Source organism: Hippopotamus amphibius, chromosome 5, assembly GCF_030028045.1.
Source record: "Hippopotamus amphibius kiboko isolate mHipAmp2 chromosome 5, mHipAmp2.hap2, whole genome shotgun sequence".
NCBI lineage: Eukaryota > Metazoa > Chordata > Mammalia > Artiodactyla > Hippopotamidae > Hippopotamus > Hippopotamus amphibius.
In genome coordinates, this window is record NC_080190.1 from 10762147 (window position 1) to 10777266 (window position 15120).

Sequence of the window (15120 nt, forward strand, 5' to 3'; positions counted from 1 at the left end):
CTCTGCCGTCACCACAACAAAGACGTGCCCAGGCTAGCCCACTGTCTCAGGAGGAGGACGAGAGGCTTGTGGAGCAGACAACCTGCCCAGCTGAGCTCAGCCTGGGTCAGCTGACCACTGGCACACGAATGATCAGCCTGCCCAGGGTAACCTCCCTGCCCTCAGCCTGCCTCCCGACTCGGCTTCCCAGCATCACCAAGGAGAGAGGCAGATCTGTAAAGCTTCTCCTGGTAAAAGAGTGCCCAGATCAGTCCCTGCTTCTGTTGTGTTGGAGGCAAGGTGCTCTGATTTGGAGAAAGTGCTAACAGGCATAGTGAGATACAGAATCTTTGGTGGCAGAGTGCAGGGCTGACACTCCCACAAATGAAACCACCAGGATCAATAACTAAAACTGCTGCTCAGGCTATGAAGATAATAGCTCCACTTATTGAGTGTCTACTATTTGCCAGGAACAACATTAAACATTTTCAATGTGTTGTCTGATTTAATCCTCGAGGTCACTCTTCAAGGAAGATGCTATTATCACCATTTCACAGGTGAGGAAACTGAGGCTGAAAGAGGTTAAGCCACTGGCTGAAGGTCACAGAGCTAGTAAAAGGAAGAGAAGGAATTCCAACGCTGTCAGCTAGACTGCTTTTAATAGTCCTAAAGCCCAGCACCAACGCCATCACCCTTCAGGCCACTACTACCCCCCTACCCCCACCCCCAGCTCAGCTCAGTGATCCTGCAAACCGAGTCCTGAAGACCTCTGCCCCTGCGGCCCAGCCTCCCTCCTCAGGTTTCTGGAGTAGTTTGCCTATATTCCCAAGCCCAGCTCTAGTGCCTGCTGGCCCAGCCTGGCCCTGGCGCTAAGGAATACAATTTTGGCAAAAACTCTAAGACTTCTTCGGGGCTCTAACCAAACAAAATATAAAATAAGTTCAAAATTGTTTAAGGCTATGAGTAGCCAGTGCCAAAAATAACAACTCACAGTGCTCAGTGTTTTCTAAGCTGGGGTCATCAGGGAATTTAGAGACCAAATCCAGATGGGTTTTGGTTTATTCACGTGTGTATAGTCGTCTGTGGCATCGGGGGACGAGAACAAGGCTGGCCGGTGGGTCTAGAAAGGGAAGATGTGGCTCCTTGCTCAGCAAACATGGAGCCAGGAGCTCTTCTGTGCTCGGTGCTGCCCAGGGCACAGCCCACACTCAGGTAGATGCTCAGGTAGCTCAAACTGAGTGCTCCCAAGGTAGATGCTGCCAGTCCAGGGAGGCAGTGGCATCCAGGTAGGTCCAAAGGACCGGGGAAGTGAAATGTTCCTTCTGTTCTGCATCCCCAGAAGATGCAAGAAAGAACTTGTAACCTGAAGAAGGGATGCTCTAAGCCAGCCACTGGGAACACTTTGGGGGTGAGCGGGAGCCCGCTTCTCCCCTTGCTGGGTGGACATGAGCGTTCGTGGGAGGGGTTCAAACTCTGAGCTGGAACATCTCACTGTTTGTCAGCAAATCAGTAGATAAACTTAGAATCCTGTTAGGCTCGAAAGTCCCCGGTACAAAGGAAAATCTAGAAAAAAAATTCTCCGTCTCTCTGGACTTCTATCACCGCCCACAGATATTCTCAGAGGAAGCTGTCACCCTGATCCTGTCCATCCCTACGGGATGGTCCCAAAGGCAGCCTTCCTTGCAAAGGCCCGGGACAGCCCATCTGCCCCATGAGAGCGGCTCAACCAGGGGGCACTGCCCGGAAGGGTGGCTCACCCTGCCGTGGGCTACCTGTCTGGGTTCTTCAGAACTTCATCGAAGTCTACGTTGACAGCCTTGCACATCTGGGAAAGCGCCAGCAGGTCCCCCAAAAAAGGCTCTCTGGGGAGACGCCAGCGGTTGGTTGAGCCAACGATCCGGCGTTCCAGGCCTGGTTTGTGCTGCTTGGGAAGCAAAGAAAGAGAGAACATCTTTTTTTTAACCTCTCATAAATACCAGGTTTTCCAAATCACACAGCAGAAAGGAAGTTAAGACAAATTTTAAAAGGCTGGTTAATTTTCAAAGACAGCCAATGTTTCTCCAGAACTATCTTCTCAAGGCAAATACATTGTATTCAGGAGACTGAGGACTTCAAGCCACAAAGTAATTTGGAACTTAGCATCTGGGATAGGAGGTGCCAGAGGTGAAAGGTCAGGGAGAAAGATCGTTTCTCCGCAGGTAGCTCTAAAGAATCCCCATGCACGGATAGGATTAAGCTTCAAGAAACTTAAAGATGCTCATCCTGACCTGTGATTCAGAGAGATATCAAACTGAGGAGATTTGGGGCCGGGACTTTTTTTTTTTAATTGCAATAAAATACACAAAACATAAAATTCACCATTTAATCCATTTTATAGTGTACAATTAGTAGCATTTAGTATATTTACAATGTTGTACAACCATTGTAACTGTCTAGTTCAGAACATTTTCATTACTCCAAAAGGTAAACTACTCATTAAGCCATCACTCCCAATCTCCCCCTCCCCCACTTCCTGGAAACCGCTCATCTGCGTTCTGTCTCTATGGATTTGCCCATTATGGAAATTTTATATCAGTGGAATCCCACAATAGTGGCCTTTTATGTCTGGCTTCTCTCACTTTGCATATTTTCAAGGTTCATCCACGTTGTATCATGGGTCAGAATTTCATTGTTTTTTACGGCTGAATGACATTCCATTGTGTGGAGAGACTGCATTTTGTTTATCTATTAATCAGTTGATAGATATTTGGGTTGTTACAACCTTTTGGCTACTGTGAATAGTGCTGCTATAAATACTCATGTATGAGTTTCTGTTTGAACACTTGTTTTCAGTTCTTTTGGTATAAACCCAGGACTAGAACAGTTGGGTCGCTGGGCAGGGTCTTTTCCTTAGACATTTACTTGAGGTCTTGGGCTTCAGCAATTTCCTTAAGGGAGCAAGGATGTAAACCTCAAATGTGGTGGCTCAAGGAAACCTACCCAGGACAAGTGCACTATGAGAGACCCATAGGAATGGGATAAACTGACCCCAAGCCACATCAGGCACCAGCAGGGTGGTGGGCCATGTAATGGAGGATCTGAGTTCAAATCTTGTTTTTGTCACTAACTAGTTGTGTGACCTTGGGCAAAGCATTTACTTTTTTGAGCCCCTTGGGCCTCATATGTAAAATGAGAACAATGAAGATGAGGATGAGGATGGTGATGAAGATGAGGATGAAGATGAAGATGAGGAGGAAGATGAGGATGAGGATGAAGATGAGGATGAGGAAGAGGATGAAGATGATGATGAAGCAGATGAGGATGAAGATGCTGTTAAAATGATAAAGTTTGGGAACTATGCTTTAGTATAGTGCCTGGAATATGGTGGGTGGTTAAAAATTGTGGAATCTGTATCTAGATACAGCCTTGCTGAAATGTGACACAAGAATGATGGGCTCTGACAGCAGGGCTCCAACAACACTCCTCCCAGCAGAGTCAGCCAATAAAGTCTGAGATCATCAGGGGTGTGGGATCCATCCCCTTGTGGAAGCCCAGCAATACAACTGTCACCAGGTGCTTCTGTTCCTCACCATTGCCTGCCCCCTTGTGAAACTGATCTACTTACCGGATTCAGCATTTTCATGAAGGATCGTGGAAATTACATGAAAGGGAAGAAGCACCTGGAAGGCAAAAGACATAAATTTTAAATTTTCAAAAAAATTGCAAAGGGTCTTTTCAAAATATTATGAAGGAGATTGGCCCAAAGAGTCTATATTCTGCCATAGAAGTAATAATGAGTTAGCCTCAAGTGTGGGCTACTTATCAAATCGAGTGAAAATCTAATTTTTGAAAGCCTGTTATCAGAGAGACGATTCCCTGCTATCGTGCTGGGAAAGCGGCTCAGATAAAGCAAAACAAGAGATAATCCCCGATTCTCCGATTCTCCACCCTTTACGAAGGTGATGGGAACAAAGGGAGGCCTATGAGAAGGCTAATCATGTAATCTGTCATTCAGATCAGGAGACTAAAAGGGTGATGGGAACAATTAGGCCCGGACAGCAGGTGTTGACCAGGGCTGTCCTGTCCTGGAGCACAGTGGACTCATGTCACCTTAGCTTTGAGGCCATGAAAGGGGAGGAGTGGCAGGACTTCCCAACTGTCTCTGGTCACTTTCAGGGCAGTTTGGCTGCAAGCATCAGAAGGTAACTCTGAATGATATGCCAAAAAAAAAAAATTATGGGGGTTAATTAAAGGAGGTTGGGATTTATTCAAAGGATGCTGAGGGAAGGAGGGAACTCAGAATCAAAGGGAAAACTGGAGAACCTTTTTTGGGGATGGCCAGGAAGCTGCTCCAGGGATATGGTACAAGCACCAGTGGCCACCTCTGTCAGATGCTGCCTCTAGGCTGCAGCAGTTCCCCATCCCACCACTCCCCCCCTCCCCAGTCAGTCTCAGGGTGGTTCTGCTCCATTGAAATTCTCAGCTTGGCTTGGGTCTCAGGCAGGCAGACACCTTGATTAACTCTCCCAGCAAGACTGCGATAGGGACTGGGTGGTTCCCCAGAGCAAGCTTGGGTAGAAGAAGGGGAGTGGTCGAGCAGGCAAAGCCAGCAGAATCTTCATCATCTGGTGACCAAGCATCCCACCTGACTCTGTGCATCACTTCCCAGATAGCGCTTCACCTGCACTGTAGCCGTGGTACTGAGAAGGGGCTCATTTGTCCATTTAACAAGTATGTTCTGTGCAGCTGCCATATGCAAGGAAAATGTTAATTGTTTCCGGGATACGGCAGTGAGCAAAGCTGACAGGATCCCTGCCTCGTGGAATTTCCATTCCACTTGGGCAGACAGGCTTTTCTTTTCCTTTCAATTACCTTAATTATATTTCTTACATTGCCAAAGTAATGAAGGTTCATTGCAACACGTGAGCTAATACAAAGACAAAGAAAAATTTAAGAATAGTTGCATAATATATCACACTGTGGATACATCATAATTTATTAGACTCTCCCCTGTTGATGATCATTCAGTTTGTTTCCTGTATTTTTACTCCCGTAAACAGTACTGCAATAAACATATATACATATATGTATGTGTGTATGTGTATATATATGTTTATAAACACTATGTATTTATATCTATGACGGCTAACTATACCTCTATCTATCTATTTATCTATCTATCCATATCTATTATATAGCTTCGTATGTTACTACTTTTATTTCTAAGAAATAGATTCTTCAAAGTGGGATTACATTAAAGAGGACATGTATCCTTAACTGATGATGCCAACTCACTTTCCCAAAAGTTGTAGCAATTTGCATCCCCATCCAATCGGTAAGTGCTTTTTTCCCCCACACCATCTCCAGTAGTAGGTATGATCAATATTTATTTTTGCCAGTCTGGTGGGTGACAGGTAGTTTCGGATTGTTATTTTAATTTGAACTTCCCTGACCGCCATTAAGGTTCTTTAATATATGTATTAGCCTTATAATTTTCTTTTTCTGAGAGGTGCCTGATCATAGACTTTCCTCATTTTGCCACTGGATTGCTATAGTTTCCTTAGCATTTCTCAAAGCTCTCTGCATACTACGGACACTCATCTTTTGTCTACCATGCATACTGCAAGAGTTTTCTCCAGTGTATCATTTGTCTGTTCACTTTGTGTATATTATACAAAACATTTAAGTAAGTATGGAAAATATGTCAAATACATAAGTATGCGTATACGTATCTCTCTCTATGTGTATATGTATATATCTATCCTTTGACTATCCCTAATTTTAAAACTGGATATCAAATTGATATATTTCCTTTACGGCTGGGTTTCCATCTTGTATAAGGAGGTTTTTCCTACCCCCAGGTAACACACATATGTTTCTCTGATCCATTTTCCATACAGGAGTCAGAAAGACCTTCAACCCTCTGACGTCAAACCTTTCACTATCTTCCACTGTCTTTACTATAAACTCCTGAATCCTCAACGGGGCCACACTGAGCTTGGGTTACATTCTAAAGCGGGCCTGGTCAGCACAGAATAAATCACAGCCGGACAGGAGTCTCCTCGTGCCTAAGCAGGACTCTACACCAGCTTAAGAGGGGGAGGCTGGGGTTTGCACTGAGGTACCCAAGCTCCTGCTTGATACCCAAGAGCCTTTTTAGCTGATCGTGAAATCCAGGGCTATCTCAATGGCCTGGACATGTTGTTTTTTCTTTTTTTCATCACACCAGGCAAAATGCCCTGAAAGGGTTTTAAGAGTTGGTTCCTGAGTCACTGTGATTGGCAGGAGCTACTTGCGAGGGCGCCTCAGCTCCCAGACCCCTCCTGCCTCCTAGCCCAGAACCCCCGAAGCCCCTCATTGCCAGTTGACCATATGGAACCAAGTCCAACCAGTGCCCATCACTAGAGATGCACTCTGTCTCTAATGTGGATGAAAATACCACCCATACTTACTGTTCTGAAGCCCCCTGGTCCACCGCAGATGTGCTTACAGGGGACGCTAGTGGAACGGAGGCACTCTCATTTCATTAGTCTCTGAATGACAGGAGAGCTCGGGGCTCTTTGCCTTCTGAGCCTGAATCCTTGGAGTGCTCATGACACGTGGGGCTCACCTTTCTCTTCCTATGGCCAAGGTGCTTTGGCAGGGCAGCTCGCCTTTGGTTGCCTCGGGTCTTTGTGGGCACCATGGCAACATCAGGGAAGGTTCCAAGCACTTCCTGTTCCAGGCTCAGTCTCAGCACAGGCTGGAGGCTGCAGAAGGGATGGAGTCTTACAGAGACCAAATGGGGTGCCATGCACCTCCTCTCGGCCTTCCTCCTCAGGGGAGCAGTCTCATTCCTGTTTCCACGTAGCACCATGCTTCCTTACAGGGCCTGGGGTAGCTTGATTCTCTAAAAGGGCCTCATTAAGAACCAACCCCCAAATCCTCAGGCCTCATCTGTAAAATAAGATTGGACTAGGAGGTTCTCAGATCCCTCCCAGCTCTGGCATTCTGGGGAGCTCCTTTTCCAGCTCTAGTATCCGGAAATGCTTAGACAAAAATATTTAAATAAAAATTGAGCGTTTTATATTATCGAAAGCTATGCCTGATGACTTATTTTGTTGGTAGACGATGTTTAATCTGCTCCCTCTAGGAACTGAGAAGTGTCTAAAAGTCAGGAAAAAGGCCGACACCCTTCATCCCGGGGGCCGAGGTGGAATCTTGCAGTGACCTCAGTGCCTTGGTCTGTGAAACCTGTGAGGTAGGGAGGTGGGACCCGCATCTATCACACCCATGGAAACCCACTGAAGTCCTGGACCTCCACCCCAGGGCTTACAGAAATGCCAGCTACCATAATAGGGGCCTGGAGTCAGCGCAGCTTGTTGAGATCTGGGGGGCTTCAAGTGCGTCCTTACTGAATCACATAAATTATAAAGCAAAACAGGAAAGTAGCTACTCTGCCTACTGGTAATTGTGTCATAGAAACTATAAAACATTCCATAAATGAGAGGCACCTCAGAATATACCTCCCTCCTCACCCTCAGATGTGTGATTCTATCCTCTTGACACCCACATTCTGCTTTGCAAAGTGGCTGGTTACTGTGGAGTGTCTGATGGCAGCTCACCCGTCCCTGTGTCCCCCCAGAGCCCAGCACCAAACACAGCCCCTGGGACGCGCTCAACAAATGTCTCAACTCGGATAATTGTATGTATCAGTCCCTACCCACCACTCTGTCTTTGCACGTGGATGAGCACTGTGTGTGTGTGTGTGTCTGGTTCTGTGTGTGTGTGTGTCTGGTTCTATGTGGGTCATGGTCCCATCTCAGCAGAAGTCTGTACGCAAAGGGGCAGATTCACTCCCTCTTTGTGGCTCCCTTCCATCCACTGCAACCTTCCCAGTCGCCTGTCCCGGGAATGCAGGGCCCCATGTAAGATTTCAGTTCAAAAGTTTGAGACACATTGTCCTGGACCATCTGGCGATCCCACCTGCTCCATTATGGGCCACAGCCCGGGCTGCCTTCAGGTACCACTTTCCGGGGCACAGAAAGTGGGCCCTTGGACGCCCTCTAGTGTCCATTCTAGGGAAGCATCCCAGGGCGGCACACTCCCCTCTGTCCACAAGCAGGATCCCTGGCCTTGGCTGAGTCCATCACTTCCTACAGGGTCTGAGCTCAGGGATCCCGGGCCTCCAGCCTACCCCAAAGCCCTTTATACACACATTGCCTCACAAAGCTTGGGATCTGAGCTGTTAGCCAAAGTCACAGACAATTAATACAAATAAATGGAAATGGTCTCCAGCATGCTTCCCTAAAGCCCTTTCCTGGTGGTGTTCAGTGTGCTGGCATGTGCAGTGACCCAGCCCCGTTGGCCCAGACAAGTCAGAAATCCCCAGAGCCTTCAGTGGCTTAGACACTAAACCTCACTGAGCACAGCTCTCAACTAGAACCATCTTGTACCAAAGCCTTCTGTGACACAATTACAGGAGGATTCCAGTACGGTGTCCTTCTTCTTGAACACTCCGAGGATGAGAAGCTCACTACCTTCCCAGATGGCCCACTCCATCTAGTCACTCATATGGACAGGCAGTGGAATACATGGAAAAGAAAACTTGATTTTGACTCTGGTTCTAGCACTGATTAGCTGTGCCCCCGGACATGAACTTATTCTCCCTTGGTGGAAAGTGTAGACTCAGAGCCCCTGGGACCTGGCAGTTTGGAGTCTCTGGGTCTCAGAGCCTGAGTGTTGGCTCTAAAGTCTCTGGTTCTAAAAGAATCAGGGCCCGACACTGTGTGTGTGCAATGGGAGGCCCCGTGGATATCAGGATCAGCTGGCTCCCAAGGTATGGGGAGCTGTCTGTGCACCCGGGTCCAGGCCACGGCTGGGGGTGGGGGCGCTGCCTCTAGACCAAGCTCTTGGTGGGGGGGTCAGTGCACAAGCTGCAAGACAGGCAGGGGCTGCACCAAGGAGAAGCAAGGGGTGGGGCGTGCCCTTGAGCTGAGTCCTATATGGCAAGGGGGTGGTCTTAGAGATAAGAAAGGAGAGCTGGATTGGGTAAGACCCTGGCCACTGACTTGCTGTGTGACCTTGAGAGGGTCTTGCTCTGGCTCAGGACTTCAGTGTTCTCAGCTACAAAATGAGGTTCAGACAGAACGACGCCTCAGCTCCATCCACCACTGATCCTCTTCTTCCAAGAGCGCTGGCTGGTGCAGCCAGGACCGGGAGGGGGTGATACCGCTGTGCTGGCCCAGGGCTTGCTTCATTCGCTCCTTTCAACAAAGTCTGATGGTCCAGTGTGTGCTGGGGGTTGGGGTGCAGCGAGTGCAAGGGGAGCAGCGAGACCACCTCTGCAATTCCATGACCTCACATCACCTGGAACATTGTTTTACTAAAAATTTTTCTTTACAAATGGGCTTACCTTTTTACTTACAGCTTTTTGTCACAATGTTTTTTTTTTTTTATTGTCATCAAAATATTTTTTATCTCAAATAATATTTTCAATGACAAAGAGATGTAGATTAATGGCATAAAATTACAAGAAATTTGAAAGCATAAAAGAGAAAAAAATCACAAGTAATTCACACACCCACACACTCTCACCATAGCTAAGCTCTTGCCTTTGTTAACAAAGTATTTCTTTATTTATTTACTTATTTATTTATTGGCTGTGTTCAGTGTTTCTTGCTGTGCATGGGCTTTGGGCTTTCTCTAACTGCGGCGAGCAGGGGCTACTCTTCGTTGCAGTATGCAGGCTTCTTATTGCAGTGGCTTCTCTTGTTGCAGAGTATGGGTTCTAGGTGCACAGGTTTCAGTAGTTGTGGCACTTGGGCTCTGTAGTTGTGGCTTGCCAGCCCTAGAGCTCAGGCTCAGTAGTTGTCACAATGTTTTTAAAGTAAATTAATTTTATCAATGAAATAACATTTTGTATACTGGTTTATTGCCAATGCACATTAAAATTAACTACATAACTATTTTTTAAAAGTCATTTATGAGCTGCCCTTAAAAATCATCTTTTTACCCAAGAACTTCGATTTTGGCGGTTTAAACTCTGCCCTTGTGAGGCTCACAGCATACAGGGTGAAGGGTCAGTGAGCTGCAGGAACTCATAGACAGGGCAACTGACTGTGTGAAGCATGTCTCTTATTCTGATGCTTTGACATCTTGGGGCCTTACTGACCCTGGGGGGGACTGTCTCTCCCAGGGCTGGACAATTTCTAGGGATAGTAAAGGACTCAAGTGAGCCCTTCAAATGGAAACCAGCCAATCCAGAGCCCATATCCCAACCACCTCTGACATTCAGAGCCACTGTTCCCCTGCCCTAACCACCCCAGGTACCAGACAGCTACAGAAAGCCCCTATGCCCCAGAGTTGGCTGAAATGCTTCAAACTAGCCAATCCTAAGCCTGCTTACCCTGCCTCACCTGTTCCTTCCCTCGGGAACCACGATAAGGGTTCTTGTCCACGTTTTCCCCCTTCTGCCTCTGCCTCTGGATGGACCCTAGTACTTTCCCCACGTGGCCCTTGGGAACTGTGAGTAACAAACCATGTTTTCAGTGGCAGTTGTCTCCTGGTCTGTTGGCCTCATCCTGCCTAAATAATGATAAGACGTACATTTAAAAACACTGACCTAGTCTTGGGGCTTCAGGGAGGGTTCCTTGGAGGAAGCAACATCAAGAAGCCCAAGGGAGTAGGGATTAGCTGAGAGATATGACGGCGGAGCAGGGGTGAGTGTCCCAGGTGGAGGGAACAGCATATGCTAGGCTGGAGTGGAGGATGCCCAAGCAGTCTGAATGTACCATAGGGGAGAAATCGGGGACGGGAGGCCAGAAGGGGAGCAGGGACCAGATCGCCTGGGGCTTGGAGGGGCCAAGGAAGTCTGGGTTTTGTCTAGTCCAAAAGCGGTAGCTTTTGATATCCAGATTGCTTTTCCCAGCTCCCAATAAACCCAAAAGACAGACGTGTGAATTCTCCAGATTCTGCCATTGCTATTCCAGCCCAGGGAACCCAGAGCCTGGCGGGTGGCACCCGCCTGGGGAAGATTCATCGACTGCAAAGGGAAACACGCAAAGGCCAGGAAGAGCAAAGCCACTGACGTCAGACTAACAGTGCACACCCGGGGCAGCCCCACTGCCCTTCCTGTCCAGTGAACAAGGAGCAGGGTTTTCATAGTCCGTAAAAACAATAGTGGAGCCAGCCCAGACTCAAGGCAGAGCCACCAATCAGATGAATCAAAGAAAGGACTGTGAGGACCACGGCAGGCGCCAGAGCGCATTCCCTCCCCTGTGTCTCCTCTCCCCACCACTTTCTGCTCCGACCTCCTTGGGAAGGAATCTGTTTGCCTGGGAAAAGCAAAGGACCTTGCAGTCTCCGAAGAAACCAGGCTCCAGTCTCCTGGCTGAGTGATTCAACCAAGTCCCTGGGGTTTTTAACCTCTCTGACCCTCTGTTTCCTTCTTGTAAAATGGAAATAAAAATAGTTCCCATTCACCAGAATATTTCAAGGATAAAATTAGCTAGAGAGCACTGACCCCAATGGAGCCCCTGCGGGTGCTCACGTGTAAACACCCTTCCTCCTGCCCACATGCCCTACGCACGCCCACACCTCACCCCACCCCCACGGGAACACCACCTGTCCCGCTCAATGTTTCACGTGGAATGTCCTGGAGAGCACAGAGGTTTTGCTAAGAGACCTCAGCATCCACCAGGGCCAAGGATTACGTGAAGGGAGCTGGTCAAGGAGCTGGGCATCCTCACACTGGGCCTGTCACCTCCAATATGGAGCAAAGCTGTGCTTCCCTGAGCCCTTCTGCAGGTTTACCCATCCGCTTCTCTCTCCCAGAATCAGGAGCCTGGAATGGAGAGGCGTCAAGGGGGGATGCTCCCTGGCATGGCCTTGGGCCCCTCAGATCTCACACCTAAGGGGCTGAGCACCCGGAGACATCCCCCCTCCATCACCAGTGACCCCCCCTTTTCTGTTTCTCCCCCTATGCCCCTTTGCCACAAGGTAATCTTAGTATCTCACTAAAGCCACCTATTACTTGAGCGCCCCAAGAAAATGCTGTGCAGAAAAGAAAAATAATGCTAGAAGCTCAGCTGTCAACTGACGTGACAAATTGAAGTTCCAAAAGATGCTGAGATCTGGAAGGTTACAACACCAGGAGGTCAGGTGTCAGCTTCTGATGTTCTTCCATTCACTCAGCAAAGCCAGGTAACTCAAATAGTCCTCAGCAGCCACCACCTGGGTGAACATTTACAACTGTATGTGGCATTTTATACCCTGAGTGTAGGAGAAAAGTGGCTGAGCCCAACTCACAGGGGTCCCTGAGCCCAGGCGCTCCATACAGTGGCCCTGTGGACAGGTAGAGTGTGGTGGCTAAGCGGGTAGGTGGACTTGAGGCCAAGCTTGGGGCCGGTGATTCCCAAGCTAGGCTGATAGGCAACAGTGAGAATAGCCCAGGGGCCAGATCCTCTGCCCCAAAGGGTATATACTGAGTGTGTGTTGGGTGTGTATATATGGGAGAGGAGGGGTATATACTGAGTGTGTTTGGTGTGTATGTGGGGGAGGAGGGGTATATACCGAGTGTGTGTTGGGTGTGTATATATGGGGGAGGAGGGGTATATACTGAGTGTGTGTTGGGTGTGTATATATGGGGGAGGAGGGGTATGTACTGCGTGTTGGGTGTGTATATGGGGGAGGAGGGGTATATACTGAGTGTGTGTTGGGTGTGTATATATGGGGGAGGAGGGGTATATACTGAGTGTGTGTTGGGGAGGAGGGGTATATACTGAGTGTGTTGGGTGTGTATATATGGGGGAGGAGGGGTATATACTGAGTGTGTGTTGGGTGTGTATATATGGGGGAGGAGGGGTATATACTGAGTGTGTGTTGGGTATTCCTGTGCACATTTCTTCAGCACCTCTTCGTTCTGACATGACAGAGGACAGGGGTCAAGCCCACAGAAGAAATGCCAAGGAGGGCTGGGAACCCCAGGGGCTCTTGGATGTGGGTGTAATCCCGGACAGCCAGGTCTGACCCCCCGGCCTGCAAGGATAGCCTTCCAGAGGAGGGGTATATACTGTGTGTTGGGTGTGTATATGGGGGAGGAGAGGTATATACTGAGTGTGTGTTGGGTGTGTATATGGGGGAGGAAGGGTATATACTGAGGGTGTGTTGGGTGTGTATGTGGGGGAGGAGGGGTATATACTGAGTGTGTGTTGGGTGTGTATGTGGGAGAGGAGGGGTATATACTGTGTGTTGGGTGTGTATATATGGGAGAGGAGGGGTATATACTGAGTGTGTGTTGGGTGTGTATGTGGGAGAGGAGGGGTATATACTGAGGGTGTGTTGGGTGTGTATATGGGGGAGGAGAGGTATATACTGAGTGTGTGTTGGGTGTGTATGTGGGGGAGGAGGGGTATATACTGAGTGTGTGTTGGGTGTGTATGTGGGAGAGGAGGGGTATATACTGAGGGTGTGTTGGGTGTGTATATATGGGGGAGGAGGGGTATGTACTGAGTGTGTGTTGAGTGTGTATATATGGGGGAGGAGGGGTATATACTGAGTGTGTGTTGAGTGTGTATGTGGGGGAGGAGGGGTATATACTGAGTGTGTGTTGAGTGTGTATATATGGGGGAGGAGGGGTATATACTGAGTGTGTGTTGAGTGTGTATATATGGGGGAGGAGGGGTATATACTGAGTGTGTGTTGGGTGTGTATGTGGGAGAGGAGGGGTATATACTGAGGGTGTGTTGGGTGTGTATATATGGGGGAGGAGGGGTATGTACTGAGTGTGTGTTGAGTGTGTATATATGGGGGAGGAGGGGTATATACTGAGTGTGTGTTGAGTGTGTATGTGGGGGAGGAGGGGTATATACTGAGTGTGTGTTGAGTGTGTATATATGGGGGAGGAGGGGTATATACTGAGGGTGTGTTGGGTGTGTATGTGGAGGAGGAGGGGTATATACTGAGTGTGTGTTGGGTGTGTATGTGGGAGAGGAGGGGTATATACTGAGGGTGTGTTGGGTGTGTATATATGGGGGAGGAGGGGTATATACTGAGTGTGTGTTGAGTGTGTATATATGGGGGAGGAGGGGTATATACTGAGTGTGTGTTGAGTGTGTATGTGGGGGAGGAGGGGTATATACTGAGTGTGTGTTGAGTGGGTATATATGGGGGAGGAGGGGTATATACTGAGGGTGTGTTGAGTGTGTATGTGGGGGAGGAGGGGTATATACTGAGTGTGTGTTGGGTGTGTATGTGGGAGAGGAGGGGTATATACTGAGGGTGTGTTGGGTGTGTATGTGGGGGAGGAAGGGTATATTTTAGTATAACCTTAGTGGAAGGCTATGTAGCAATGGCTTCCCAAATTTTAAACCTGTGTATAAACTTTGAGAAGGAGAAAGGCAGCCATGAGGCCCAGGGCTGCCTGGCACTCCCAGTGGGCCTTGCTGTTCTTCTGTTGAACACAGACAATTTCATAGAACATCAGTGTCAGACCGGTCACACTGTGATAGATCAAGAAAAAACCAACACCACTCCATAGTCATGTCCAGACACGGACAGAACACAAGCATCATCCATACCACAAAGTGGACCAAATGTCCGTCTATCCTGGCTGATATATATGAACAATTATTGCATCTTTCCCAATTACAGCTTTATCTCAGTCTTCCCTCCTTCTAGGTGAGATTTATTGACATACCCAACCTGAGAACTGTCTCTGCCCTGACAGCATCCAATAGAGAGCAAAGCCATGCTTCCTTAAGCCTCCCCAGATTCACCTGACCCAAGTCCAAATCCTCTGCTAGGTACCTGCAAGCCTCCCAAGACCCACTTACTGAGATGCCCCGCAGCTCCCCCTGGTGGGCATCCTCCTTCACTGCAACTAGCGATAAACCTGACTTTTTCAACTACCGCTGTGTTCACGGTGCCTTTGGCTGGAGTACAGCGACAACATTCACCCAGGTTATCCATTTTAGGAATTTAACCTAAGGAAAGACTCACGTTCATAAACATATGTGCATAAAGAAACTCACTGCAGCTGCACACGTGATGATAGCAAAACCTGCGACACAATATAAAAGTCCATCAGTGAGCAGTTGGTTAAATACATTTCGGTTCCAGGGAAAACATGGAGCCATTCAAAATGATGAGAAACAGCTATGTTTATTGATATGAGTTACCATA

At 48.2% G+C, this 15120-nt stretch overlaps 1 protein-coding gene across 1 annotated transcript in view; it reads right to left on the minus strand.

The window, feature by feature from the left end:
• The window catches only part of BTBD16 (BTB domain containing 16), a 43680-nt gene extending 40079 nt beyond the window's left edge, over nucleotides 1–3601 (minus strand). The window contains exons 1-2 of the mRNA XM_057737365.1: nucleotides 3584–3601; nucleotides 1752–1900 (exon numbers count right to left, since the gene is read on the minus strand). Of these exons, the coding sequence (XP_057593348.1) occupies nucleotides 1752–1900; nucleotides 3584–3601 (167 nt within the window). The remainder of the gene's footprint in view (nucleotides 1–1751; nucleotides 1901–3583) is intronic.
• Nucleotides 3602–15120: the final 11519 nt, after the last annotated feature.